A 12,827-nucleotide genomic window follows, 5' to 3' on the forward strand; every position below is an offset into this window, starting at 1 on the left:
ATTGCAAAGACACTTGGACTCCGAAAAGATGAATCACTCTGTGTACTCACTAACTACGCGGGCATGAAGGATCCGAGAGGAAAGCAAGCACCGACACAATTTGAAATAGTCTTTGAAGACCAAATTCTCTTAGGAAGACTCTCCTATCTACCTGATGTAAAATAAGAAGAATTTGGTACAAACGATGGCAAGCATCCCGGGGAGATAAAATCATGTGCTTCCTTTTATGACAATGTGCCTGAAAGCGCTGTCCACCCACACAAACTATCAATGAGTGGAGACGATCGTTCAAGCATTGACCTCATAAGGAAATGGATGACAATATTGAGGTGACTTCTTAAATCTAAAATAGTAAAAAGTCATTTTGATCTCTTAAAGATATTTTCAAGTGATCAAAATAAGAATCTAGTGCTAAACGAGAAATTTTCTCTCTGTAGCCTAGAGAGAGAAAATACCCATATTTGACATAAAATAGACTACAGAGTAAGAGGGAATGGTAAGTCCAAGGCAAAAGTATTAAAAATTTCTTGGAACATGCACAAGCCTCTACGATTTAGTTAAAGGGTTTTGATGGAATTTTTTTTGGGGACAAATTAGCCTAAAAATGACCCTAAGACAACATTTATTGTCTAAAAAGCCCTTATTAAAAGTCCTACTTCATATATACTTGTGAGATATACTGGAACGATCTTTAAAAATTTTCAATAACCAAGAAGATTCCCATCTTCACCTTTGCAGGCTCCACGATTCAAAAAACACACCCCCCCCATTTTCAAACATCGCCCCTCCCATCAACAGCCTTGAGTAACAATTTCATGTGACATAGCCCTCGGTTGGCCTTGGCAATACGCGCGAGAGAGAGAGAGAGAGAGAGAGAGAGAGAGAGAGAGAGAGAGAGAGAGAGAGAGAGAGAGAATCTCAATAGATTCTCACTAAGTTTTATTTTTCAAAATCGAGGAGACGAATGGGAATAAAAATGACGGAATGTCCATTAATGGTGTAATAAACAATTAAAGGAACCTAAAGTAATGTTTTGGGATAAAAACATATACAAAATGTCCTCTGAACTTGGATTTTCAAGTTGTGGGAGTAGTGAAGGAGTTGCTCCGGAAAGGCAACATGTGAAAGGAGCCTTGTGATTACATAGGTTGCCTATAATCACTGATCACTCACACACAACTCTGAAAGGAGGGGTCGAATAGTGGAAGAAAGGGGCAAAATCAGAACCTTTGGCTTGGTAGGCGAGGCATTAGCTAAAATAGCATATGCCACACGTCTATCAACGCTCCAAGCAAAACATGAATTCATTTGTTTATATTAGAAAGAGGCTATATGCGTTCAAAATGTAAGTACAAGGTCATGTGTGAAGGAGTATACATATTACATACAAATAAGTAGGTCGCAGTTCGTGGATAATGAAGTAACATCTCTGAACCCAACAAGTGTGGGATATCGTCTTTAGGGTGTGTGTGTGTGTGCATGTGTGTGGAGAGAGAGAGAGAGAGAGAAAGAGCGCACACATGCGGGGTGCCGATCATTCATTGCAACCTGGAATCTCCACCAATGGTCAAGACCTTGTTTGCGCACATGCATTGGCGGCAGTCGCCTCACCGATCACCACCGACCGTCGGCCTGCGCACATGCTGCATGACCGGCCCAGATCCGACGGCTGCTTCGTCAACCCTGACGGGTAATCGCTATCAACCTCCATTGCACTCAAGATATTGTTGCCCTTGTGATTTTGCAGTGCATCGCAGACAGGCGAGGAGCCGTTTATGTATAGGAGCTATGGCGAGGCAAGTTACGTAAAGGCTTAGGAGTTCGCACATGCAAATAGTGCTAAAAATAGAATCGCACCGTCAGAACACCGTTGCAGACGGCTAGGAGAGAGCCATGGCTTTCCGATTGCTGCGGCATGACCACAATCAACAGGCTATACGCTAAGCTCCAAAATGGTGGTGCGGTGCCTTGGAATCTTCACCTATCGGCGGCCAATTTTGGGCGCATGTGCACACGTTAAGAGAGAGAGAGAGAGAGAGAGAGAGAGAGAGAGAGAAAGAGAGAGAGGACGATCACACTCGCACAAGAATGCAAGTGCAACACACAATGTGGAGACTCGAGAGCATAAAAGATAATTTGTGAGTGGTGTAAGGATTGCCCAAAAAAAAAATCCTAATTGAAGAAAATAGGGCCAAATTTAAAGTATCTTGCACCATTTTGAAATTTTCTTCACGCAAGCTCACACTGGCTTTTTGCGAACACACAATCGACGCATGAGGTGAAGAGAGTCTTGGACGTGGAACGTACAAGAGAGCGGTGGGGAGGGAGTCTATTTGGACGTGGAACGTACAAGAGAGCGGTGGAGAGGGAGTCCGGGAAAACAGCTTTCCAAGGGATCTGATTGAGAAGCAAATGCCAAGGATAAGAAGCCAAACGCAAATTTGCGTTACTTACACTTACAGCAAACGCGACACATAAAATTTTGCTTTGTTGTTGTGTACTGTATATAAATTTAGGCCTAGCAAAAACTCATGTGATATATGCAGCAAATGTGATATATGCAGCAAATATATCATCCCTTCACGCGGAACCTTTTTCCATGTCGCATTTGCTAGAAACTTGCCACCATGACTTTTCTTTCATAGGCCGAACTTCGAAGCAACACACTACTAGGCTAGTGGGTGGGGATTGAGCCAAAAAGCGAAAACATATTGTCTTCTTTCCTTGCTTTCAAGCAAAAGCAAATGCTACCCCCTCCCAAAACCCAAAAAAACACCTTTGGCAAGGATACCCTGAGAAACACACAGACTTTTCTGCTACTTCTATGAGAGAAAGACCTCTGCAGAGTTGCTGACTAGCCCGTTGCACACCGGACATCTCTCTGCCGCATAACTTTGATTACATTGCAAGCATAAGCAGAGATGCAGGCATGGCAGAACAAGCACCGACGCCTCGTTTGCGCCACACCGCCGACATGCCCGCACAACCCCCGGTGCTGCTGCTGCCACTTCACTGCTTGTACTCATGTGAGAGCTCTTCATCATCACATGATTCCTCATCATCATCGCCCTCGATTGCTGCGCTGGCAGATTGTCATCTATGTACACTGACGCCGCATCATCCGCCTCACTATCCCCACACCCTTCAATGCGGCTCGGCTCCCGGCTCTGATGATGCACCATTGCTTGTTGCAAATTGCTCCTCAGGATGGCCACCATAGCCTCATTGTTTTTCGCCTTGCTTTGCCACACCTCCCTCTCCATACTCAACTGCCTCACTCGCTCTTCCAGCTCAGAGTTCCTCCTGCTCACCCTCTCCATCTCTGCCTCTTTTTCCCGTATCTTCCGTGATACCTCACCTTCTACACTCGCCATAAGAGCCTTTGCCTGCGTCTTCATCCTCTCTTCGAGCGCTTGGCGGAGCTGCTCTGCCTGTTAAAAAATGAGCTTGCAATGAGTGCATGCAGAAAGGCCATACCTTGCCAATCAGAAGGCTAAAACTAAGCTAAATGGAAAGCTCTGATGCAGATTCTGGCATTGAAAACACATGAGAAGGATGACCAAAGCAAATGTAATATCTGTTCCGATGACATTAATGACTCAACTATGCAATATATTGATTAACTGCCACAAGAAAACAACTCAAGTGCAATTCACAAGAAAATTTGAAAGGAATATCTCGCACCTGGGCTTTGAGAAGCTGATTCAGATCTTCCTGATGTGAAGAGAACTGCACAGCCAGCTCATCGCCAAGCGTAAGTGATGATGCACCGCAAGCAGGAGTCGAGCTGGGTCGGGAGCTGGTGACTGTGGAACGATCATCGTCGAAAGCAAGGCGGAGACCTGTAGATACAAGTGTCCCTGCCTGGTGGGGAAATGATGAGGCAAGTGTCTGATTGAGGTCCACACCTAGTTGTTGGAGGTGAGCTTGATGAGGCTGTGCATGCGGAGTCGCTCGGCGGATGTCGCTGACCGATTCCTTACGTCTCTTTCTTGCTCCTCCCAGTGCATTAACAACGGTAGGGACATTGACACATTCCATGGTGGCCGCGGTCACAGGTGCATGCGAGTACATGTGTGCGAAATTCGGAAGCGTCAATCCTTGGATTGGCAACAATGGAGATGAACCTGCATCAGAGTCCATGTCAAAAGACGTCGTTTTGATCATGCTTCTTGTCTTGGATTAAACGGTGCTGCGCTATGGATTAAGGTTTGGTAATAAAGGCTAACAAAATGAATTAAGGTTGGTTAATGAAGGTTAACAAAAAGGATTCCGATGTGTTAACGCTGAGAATTAAGGTTAAGGTGAGCAATGATGTGGACAAAATACCATGTGAGATGATCCGATGCATGCCGTCTGCTCCGACGAAGAATTGCTGTTGTTGCTGCTGCTGCTGGGAGTCATCCATGAGAGCAAGGTGATTGTGGGGAGCCGAGATGAGGAAGCTTGGGGCGGCCTCTAATTGAGGAGTTGTTCTGCATTCACAAATACACACGCGCGCAATCAATACTTGCGCACACACACACACACACACACACACACACAGGGCCGCGCGCACATTCGATTGCTTTACCTGCTTTTAAGCTCGCCCAGAGAGGGGAGCTGCTGCTGGGCTTGAACTGGCATGGAGCGTTCGTCTAAGCGAGCAAGATGGAGGAGGGAGGAGGCGGATGCAGGATGCGCAGAAGGTAATAATAAGGAGGGAGTGAAGCTTTGCAAGAAGATGGGTCATGTGGGTAATGCTGGAAGGGATCAATTCAATATATTGAATTCAAGTCTGCGAGAGATATAAACAAGGAAGGAGGCGGCCCGTGGAGAGAGAGAGACAGGGGGGCGGGGGGAGGGTAGTTGCTCAACAGGGGCCGTGGCCCGTGAGTGGAAATTTGGAGAGAGGCCTTTAGTTGGAAACTTGAAGCGCGTGCTTGTGTCAAGTTGTGTGATAATGTGGGGCTATGTGTGTAGAGAGAGAGAGAGAGAGAGAGAGAGAGAGAGAGCAGAGAGAGAGGACGTTCACTGGTAAAAAGTCCAATATAAAAGAGCTGCATTTTCACGAAACTGCCAGGATTTAACGCAGGTTCCAGAGTGCCCCACAAATCGCTTGATGCGAAAAGGCCCTTCTCCCTCGGAGGGACCTCTCAAACTTCCAAAACATTTATAGGCCTACTACCCCTCAGCTTTCGGCCGGCCGTCCACCGGCAAGCGCCTCACTCACTCCTGACACTCCTCGCCAACTTCCAAAGGAGGAACAGAGTTGGTTGAAGTGTTCTGTTCACGAAAAAACTCATTTTCTAGGTAGTACCCAACCCAAGCAGGCTACTTGCTTCTTTGGAGTTTTGTATGTGGTGGTGACTCTATTGGTGAGGGGTGGATATTTCACCCAACTAAGGCTATGGTCACCCGAGGCTCAGTTATCAGTTATTTCAGTTGATGACTAAGCCTCATTTTTCTTTTATACCATGAGCGCGATGAATAGTAGGGAGAAACTTTACACACATCATGTATTTACAATTGTACAATGTTGTGTATTACACCCTCGAGGGGCGCTCGTGGTAACCACCTCCCTGATAGGAAACGAGAATACACCAAGAGAGCGCAACCCATGAGCCTCGAACCCTCAACCTTGGGGTTACATCACAAAGGTTTCACCAACTGAGCTACGATTCTTGGGTGACTAAGTCTCTTTTTTTTTTTGCCTTAAGCATAGGGAATTATATTAGAAAGAAACAAAAGTTACATCGAGAGGCTGAGAGCCAGCCTAAAGATTACAAAACCAAAACAGGCCGGCAATTCAGATAATCCTACAAGAGTTACATTAAGCAAACTGGGGCAAGCATCAATCTCATTTTGCAGTTGGGGAATGAACATATTCCCTTCCTGGATTTGAGACTCTAGGTGGCTAATCTCTAATTCTTGACACTTCTCCCACTGTTCCCTGATGAGGATCTTATCCAGAGTACACTTTTTTCGGTTCGATAGCCTTGGACCAAATGTTTGTCAACTTGAATTTCCATTGTTTCCTAGAGAGGGAGATCTTCCATCTCTTGTTAAGAGTGAGGTAGAGAGGGGGGTTCAGATTGGGAGATTCTCACAAGGGGTTGGTTAATTTAAATCCACCCTCCCACACAAAGGCCTTGAAATTCAAAGGCAAAGTAGAGTGGAGAGTCCATTTCAGTCCTCGGGGAAGATATCCATCCTAGACTTTAGGAGACTTAACTCCCAAGGGCTAGTTCTAAACCGTAAGGAAAGGTCAAGATCAGTCGGCCAATCCTGGATAGCATGATCCCACAACTGGTGCTAACATGATAGACCTATGTTGTGTAAGGTGAGAGTTCTCCTAAGATATTGGGGGGAGACAGCCGATAATTCAAAGGAGGGCCACCAGAAGGAGTCCTCGGAGGGGATGGATAAGTAGGGTTTAGAGAGGACATTTGGCTTGAGAGCTCCTCTATGTCGATTCCAAGCTTGCCAAACGGATCTTAAGAGGTCCGAGCCTGATGCTGAAACATGTTGTTTGCCAAAAAAGATACATTGAAGGGGGAGGTTGGACCATCCCTTGTTCCCATAAAGCTTGAACTATTTTAGATTTCTGAACAACAACATTGCCCATTCCTCTTTAGGAGAATGCAGAGCACTTAGAATGAGCTTGACCGCCATCTTGTCCGCTGCACTCTTTAGATTGTTAATACCTAGACCTCCCTTCAGAGATTTCATTCACGTCTTCACATGAAGTGTGAAGTGGTAATAACTCATGTTATTAACACTCCATGGGATTGTTAATAACATCAAATTCACAATGATTGGCTAAAATCGGGGCATCCTGTTGGCCCGTCGTCGGGCATCCTTCCTGGCCCGGCGAGCCCCGGTGGGCTCGGCTATATCCTCTTCCCACCCCCATTTATGGAGGTGGCTATGTAAACGTTGTCCCATCCTTCTAGCCATCCATTTTGGTACACTCTACAAAGCTTCCACCAGAATTTTTAGTTGAGGTTTACTTGTTGGCTTTCATTCATGTAGCTTTGATCCGCCTAGAAACGGTTTGGGTAGGGAGAATCTTCATGGAGGGTTTAGGTGGTGTAAGTGCTTGGGGCTCCTTTCTATGGCTTGGAATGGAGCGCTCCTTATCACTACACCTACATACTGTTCTATTACATTTAGTTACCTCCCTTGGGTGTCTATTCGCCTAGAAATAGGTTTGGGTAGGGAGAATCCTCGCGGAGGGTAGGTGATGCTAGTGCATGGGGCTCATTTCTATAGCTGGAATGGAGCGCTTCTTATCACTACTTCGATGTACTTGTCTGCTACATTTAGTTATCTCCCCTGGGTGTCTATCCTCCTGGAAATAGGTTTGGATAGGGAGCATCCTTGTGAAGGGTTTAGACATTCGGAAGGGAATGGGGTCTAAGGGGGCCTCTTTAATTGCCATGGGATTAAAAAGGAGATTATGGAAGGGGCAAATGGGTGGATGCAATGTGGACTGAAATGGTGGGTATGGCAGGGCCTAAAAGTAAGTGGTCAAACTTGTACTCTTTTATAAAATACAAAGAGAAAATCTCTTATAAATTCAAAAAAATGAACTTTTCTCTAAATAGTTGAGTAAAAACCAATCCTTTCTCTCTCTACTGGCTGTCAGTTTCTCCCCCCCTCTCTCCTAAAAGGGGTCCCCTCCAAAAACGTGTTGATCATTCCCTCCCTCTCTCTCTACTGTACCATCTCTCACTTCTCTTCACTTCACTTTGTTTCTCTTTCCTTCCTTTCAGTTTTCCCTCCCAAAAGCTCTGCAGAGCAGAAGTTTGAACCTCCTTTCCCTCCTCAAGCTTACTGCATTCTTGAGGGCTGCATTCTCCTCAGAATGAAGTTCTCCATTACTCCATGGGCTTCACTAAACACCTCTAGCTAAAGCTGAATTCTACAGCATATCCTTCTGCTACATCATCCCTCTTTCTTTCCTCAACAGGTTTCTTGCTCCTTCTCCATTAAGCTCTCTAGAGAGGATCTACTTCCCTCTCAAGCTTTGCAAAATTTCTTCCACATTAAGACAACAAGCAGGTGGAACAGTATAGAAGTAAGTGGAATTTTTCACCTTTGTGTACCATCAAGATTCTTGCTCTTTATACAGCTGAGAACATGGATGTGCAATGTCTAATCATAAGTGTTTATGTGCAGGTTGTGCCACTATTTCCCATGGCATCATCAGGTACTCGACGGCTAAGGAGTGTCATTGACTCCATTTCATGCAGCAATGTACAAGACGACAATGGATATTGGGTGACGATGGAGTTAAAACAAATGATGTGGGTGATAATGCAGCCCAGCTCAAGAGGTGCACACAAGGTCTCAAGGAGACACATGGCTTCTTGAGCACACCATTGGAAGGGAAGAATCATGGAGTTCAAGCAAACACAAGACGGCAAGAGGCTTGCGAAGGTGCAGCATGTGCATGTTGCTTCACAACTGAAGCTAGAGACAGCAGTGGCTCCATCGAAGTTTCCTGCAAATTGTAATTTTTACTGCTCTTGCAAGTTTTTCGGTTATCTATTTAGTATTTCTGCCTTGTGTGTTGCTTTTGATGATTGTAAGATTTTCATTGCTTTTTGTTCATGTTTACAGAAGTTTTTCCATCCGATTTTGTAGAGTGGGAGCCAATAGAGTCCTTCATTGGAACTTTTGAGACCATCCACTTTGAGCTTGGCAAATTGCTCTATGTTGGTTGTCAGTCCTCTGAGCTTGCCTCACGTGACATTTTTTTTATGATCATACTTATGTCACACCTAGGCGAAATGGATATGGTAATCTATCTTTGGTTCACTCGCCAACCTTGGAGAGTTTGGAATGGCCTAAGCCAGATAGTGCCTTGATCACAGCAACCAAAAGGAAAATCAAGGTGGATGTGCAAGCAGCAATGAAGTGCACCTATGGTTCCCATAAAGCCACGGTAACATGGTTTATGTCTCTTCATGTGTTTGTGTTTATATTTCGACTTCAGAGTGTTCACAGGACACCAACAATGTGGACTTGCAAAGGGGGAAGTGCGATCAACGGGTTTCTTGCAGTTGGATGGGAAACTAAGGTGGTCAACCACCAGGGAGATAGAATCAAGTACTCTGTAGTTGCTGACAAGGTGGTCTTCAGATACCATATTGCAAAGCAAAGCTTGTCGATGGTCTTTCCCTATAGAAGATGGAAGCTGACGATGGGAGAATGGGAGGCACTAGACTCTGAGGTTGCTGCTAGAGAATCAATTGACCTGCAAATACATCTCCACAATGATGCAGTGCACCACATTACAGTGAACAATGACTGGCATCTTAGTCAACTTCGCGAGTATCTTAATCTCATATATACCTTGCCCAAACAATATCTCTTTGTAATCAATGAAAAGATTGTTCGCTCCAGGAAAGAGAAGAGCGTTCTGTGTGAGGACATTCTGTTTTCGCGATGTATTTTTGTAAAAGCTTGTAACTGACATGGATTTTGTCCACATTAATACATACGGTGTTTTGAATCTCGTTTTTGCGCATACTTGTTTATTCTCAGCTTGTTCAAGTTTTTGATTGAAACGTGCAATTTATTTGTTGTGGAGCACAAATGTTTTCAATGTTGGTGTCTTTCAATGCTTTTTCACGTGATTTTGTTTAAAATAAAAGTTTTAAGTCATTTTGACATTAATTTAAGTGCTTTTAAAAAAGTGACTTTGGGTATATAAGTGATTTTCTAGTTTTTGAACTTCATTTCTCACATTCACAAAACTCTAGCTCTAACCTCTCTTCGCATCTTCTTCGCGAACGAACCCATGGCAACGTCCACTGATGCACTTCTCACACAATTAGAAAGGTTAGGACTTGCAAATCGAGCACATGAACTACTCAGTGTGTTCGAGGGGACAATTGACATGCAGGCCACTGCCAACCTTCATGCAGAGGCATTCAGAAGCTTGCTTGATTACATGGCGCAGCACATGGAGGAATATGCCATAATCTTTGAGGGATCTGACACGGCGTGGTTGCCAGTGGATTTCTTGAAGCATCTCTATGCGTCTGACAAAAACTTCTAGTTTCGCTTGTTGAGGTTTATTAAAGGCCTGACGGAACGGGACTTCAAGACAGAGGATGAGGATGATCTCATGGATTTGGGCATGGGGTGCATAGGCACCCAATTTATTTCATGGGACATGGTTCTAACATTACTTGTGCTTGAGGGCATGGACAAGAGAAAATCAAAGGAAAAGGTCAACCAAAGACCTCCTGTGACCATTGTGGAGGAATTAAATGAAGTTATCGAAGAGATAGATGAGCAGGCCGAAGCATCTATGGCACTCGTAATCATGCAAGATCCCAGCACCATTGAGGAGGAAGATCGAATGAGAGGGAGATGAGGTGTTGGAAGAGATCCCGGACCTCCAAATTCTCACTTTTCATCCAGTGGTGGTGGATGATCGTCAGTTTCTGTTCCTTGACGACATTGCCAAAACGTTAGGACTTAGAGAAGATGAGTCACTTGTAGTGCTTGCTATCTATGCGGGCATGAAGGATCCCAGTGGGAAGGAAGAGAAAGTCAATTTTCAAATTGATTTCGAAGACCAAGATCTCTCAGCAAGCCTCTCCTTCCTCCCTAGTGAAAATGAACAACAGTTGGTGCAAGCAGTAGCAAGTACACTAGTAGAAATAAAATCATGTGCCTCTTTCTATGAAAGTGCACCAGAGAGCGCATTTCATCCACACAAACCACTGATTGCAATTGGTAGAGATAATCGATCTAGCATCGATCTTACAAAGAAAAATCTTTAAGAGAGGGATGAAGAAAGTGAGGTAAATAAATCTAAACCTGGTAGAATTTCTAGTATTCCTTACTACAAGTGTTAATATCAATTAAAATGTTTTGCAGACGGCTTATCATGTTGATAAGTTCGCAATGCGTACAGGAGGCTCGCGCAACGTCTCCACGGGTAGAGATAGTTCTCTTTGGCACTACCTGAGCCATCTTGGGCCATCGATTCTTAGAGTTGCTCACACAGAGTTCTCCAAGAATGGTTCTAAAGAGTTGCTAAACTGTAAAGCATTAAGTGGCATACTTGCTGAAGCTTCTCTCACCTTAAATGTTCATAAATGTATATTGGTGGATCGAGAGGCAGCATTGTTTGCCTTTACAGGCAAACACCCAGGCTCGGTCCTCTCCCACTACGCCTTGAGCTTAGGTCAAGGGTTGACAAACCCAGAGGAAATTGTAAAATCCCTTGGTGTCAAGTCAGCCATTCGCCCATTACCCAAAGATGTAATTCGTAGAAATACCAATCGACCATGATGTAATATTTGAATCAATAAAGAATAAATGTTTTTGTCAATGATTTTTGTCACCATTTAGTACTTGTTTTTTTATTCATATTGTCCAATAATTTCCATTTTCGCCTGTCAAGGCACACACGTGCACAGAACCTCGAACATGCAGGCATCGGGTGGCCGGGAGGACCGTCTCGGAGATAATTTTGCGAAACGGGGTGATGAGGGGGGCGTACGGGCTCAAGAAGGGCATGTGACGCATCGCGGCGCTCGGTGGGGTCAGAGAGTGCAAAAAAGCCCCTGTGCGCCACGACGCGCAGGGTGCGGGGGGGCGTACGGGCTCAAGAAGGGCATGTGACACATCGGCGGCGCCCGACGGGGTCGAAGAGTGCAAAAAAAAGCCCCGCCCGGCGCCACCGATGCGTCACATGTCCTTTAGCACCCCGGGGGATTCACCATGGAAAAATATCGCACTACGTAAGTGCAGGGGAAGGGGGTTTTTCTACAAGTTACATAAGCGTATAAGTTAGGGGTAAGCCCTCAATAATTTATTACCTAAGCTTAAAAATAAGGGAGGGGGTATCATATTTAGGGGGCGGGCGGGGGGGGGGGGGGGGGGGGGGGGGATGGAGTGAGAAAAGGAAAAAAATGAGAGGAAGTTTTTGTGTTTCAAAATCATGGCTTCCCAAAAGAGTCTTCCCTCAAACTTGTGAGTCAATAGCTACCAAGATACATGCAAAAACCAATAGTACTTTGTATCAATTGCTTGTTTTGTTATTATAGTTCATTTGTTGAGGGATGAAAGCTATAAAGAGTTTGTATAGATGCAAATTTACACGGAGAACCTAGCACACCTTTATAACCATGTTTTTTTAGTAATTTAGATTGGTCAAAATTGGAGGAGTAGCTAGAGTGGAGGCTCGATGGGTACATAGTTTGAAAATCAAACTAAGACACATTGAGGGTACATCTAGTTATCAACAAAAGTGGATCCTTAGTACATTTCCAGTCACTATGCTACACGCTCTTTGACTAGTTTTACTTAGTTAGATCATGTTAAGATAGGGATATGATAGTTTTTTGCATTGACTTTCGTATAAGCGTAGAAAGGGGGGTCATATTCCCTAATATGAGTCATATATAGGGGTTTTATCAAAGCTGTCCGCTCGCAGGTGGCATCCTGTTTTGTATATAAAGTGAATCCCCCGGGTTCAGCACCCTGCGCGCCATGGCGCACAGGGGCTTTTTTTGCACTCTCCGACCCCACCGGGCGCCGCCGATGCGTCACATGCCCTTCTTGAGCCCGTACGCCCCCCTCGTCACCCCGTTTCGCAAAATTATCTCTGAGACGGTCCTCCCGGCCGCCCGGTGCCTGCATGTTCGAGGTTCTGTGCACGTGTATGCCTTGACGGACGAAAATGGAGCCATGGTGGTTAACTTTAATTAAACATATCCAACAATTCAAATACATATAAAAAACAATGTAAAAATTAAAATTGAACAATTGCTCGGAATGGTAGAAACTCGCCAGTTGATATTATAGAGAAAGATTAT

The 12,827-nt window shown here is 44.8% G+C and overlaps 1 protein-coding gene across 1 annotated transcript; it reads right to left on the minus strand.

The window, feature by feature from the left end:
* Positions 1-2,186: 2,186 nt before the first annotated feature.
* LOC147460497 (uncharacterized) lies at positions 2,187-4,857 on the minus strand. The gene is made up of 4 exons (XM_086507837.1): positions 4,574-4,857; positions 4,330-4,475; positions 3,685-4,127; positions 2,187-3,431 (listed from the first exon to the last, which is right to left on the minus strand). The coding sequence occupies exons 1-4, from the start codon at positions 4,624-4,626 to the stop codon at positions 2,823-2,825; spliced, it is 1,251 nt and encodes a 416-aa protein (XP_086363963.1). The 5' UTR covers positions 4,627-4,857; the 3' UTR covers positions 2,187-2,822.
* Between the last annotated feature and the right edge of the window lie 7,970 nt (positions 4,858-12,827).

Source organism: Adiantum capillus-veneris, chromosome 3, assembly GCF_014529385.1.
Source record: "Adiantum capillus-veneris isolate H3 chromosome 3, ASM1452938v2, whole genome shotgun sequence".
In the NCBI taxonomy this organism is placed as follows: Eukaryota; Viridiplantae; Streptophyta; class Polypodiopsida; order Polypodiales; family Pteridaceae; genus Adiantum; species Adiantum capillus-veneris.

What these genes read in the sequence shown, in the direction of transcription:
- LOC147460497 (XM_086507837.1), bottom strand. Translation starts at nt 4,626, where the DNA reads ATGCCAGTTCAAGCCCAGCAGCAGCTCCCCTCTCTGGGCGAGCTTAAA. An exon ending in CTGGGCGAGCTTAAAAGCAG is followed by an intron (nt 4,476 to 4,573) that starts GTAAAGCAATCG and finishes TTGTGAATGCAG; the next exon opens with AACAACTCCTCAATTAGAGG. An exon ending in GCATCGGATCATCTCACATG is followed by an intron (nt 4,128 to 4,329) that starts GTATTTTGTCCA and finishes ACTCTGATGCAG; the next exon opens with GTTCATCTCCATTGTTGCCA.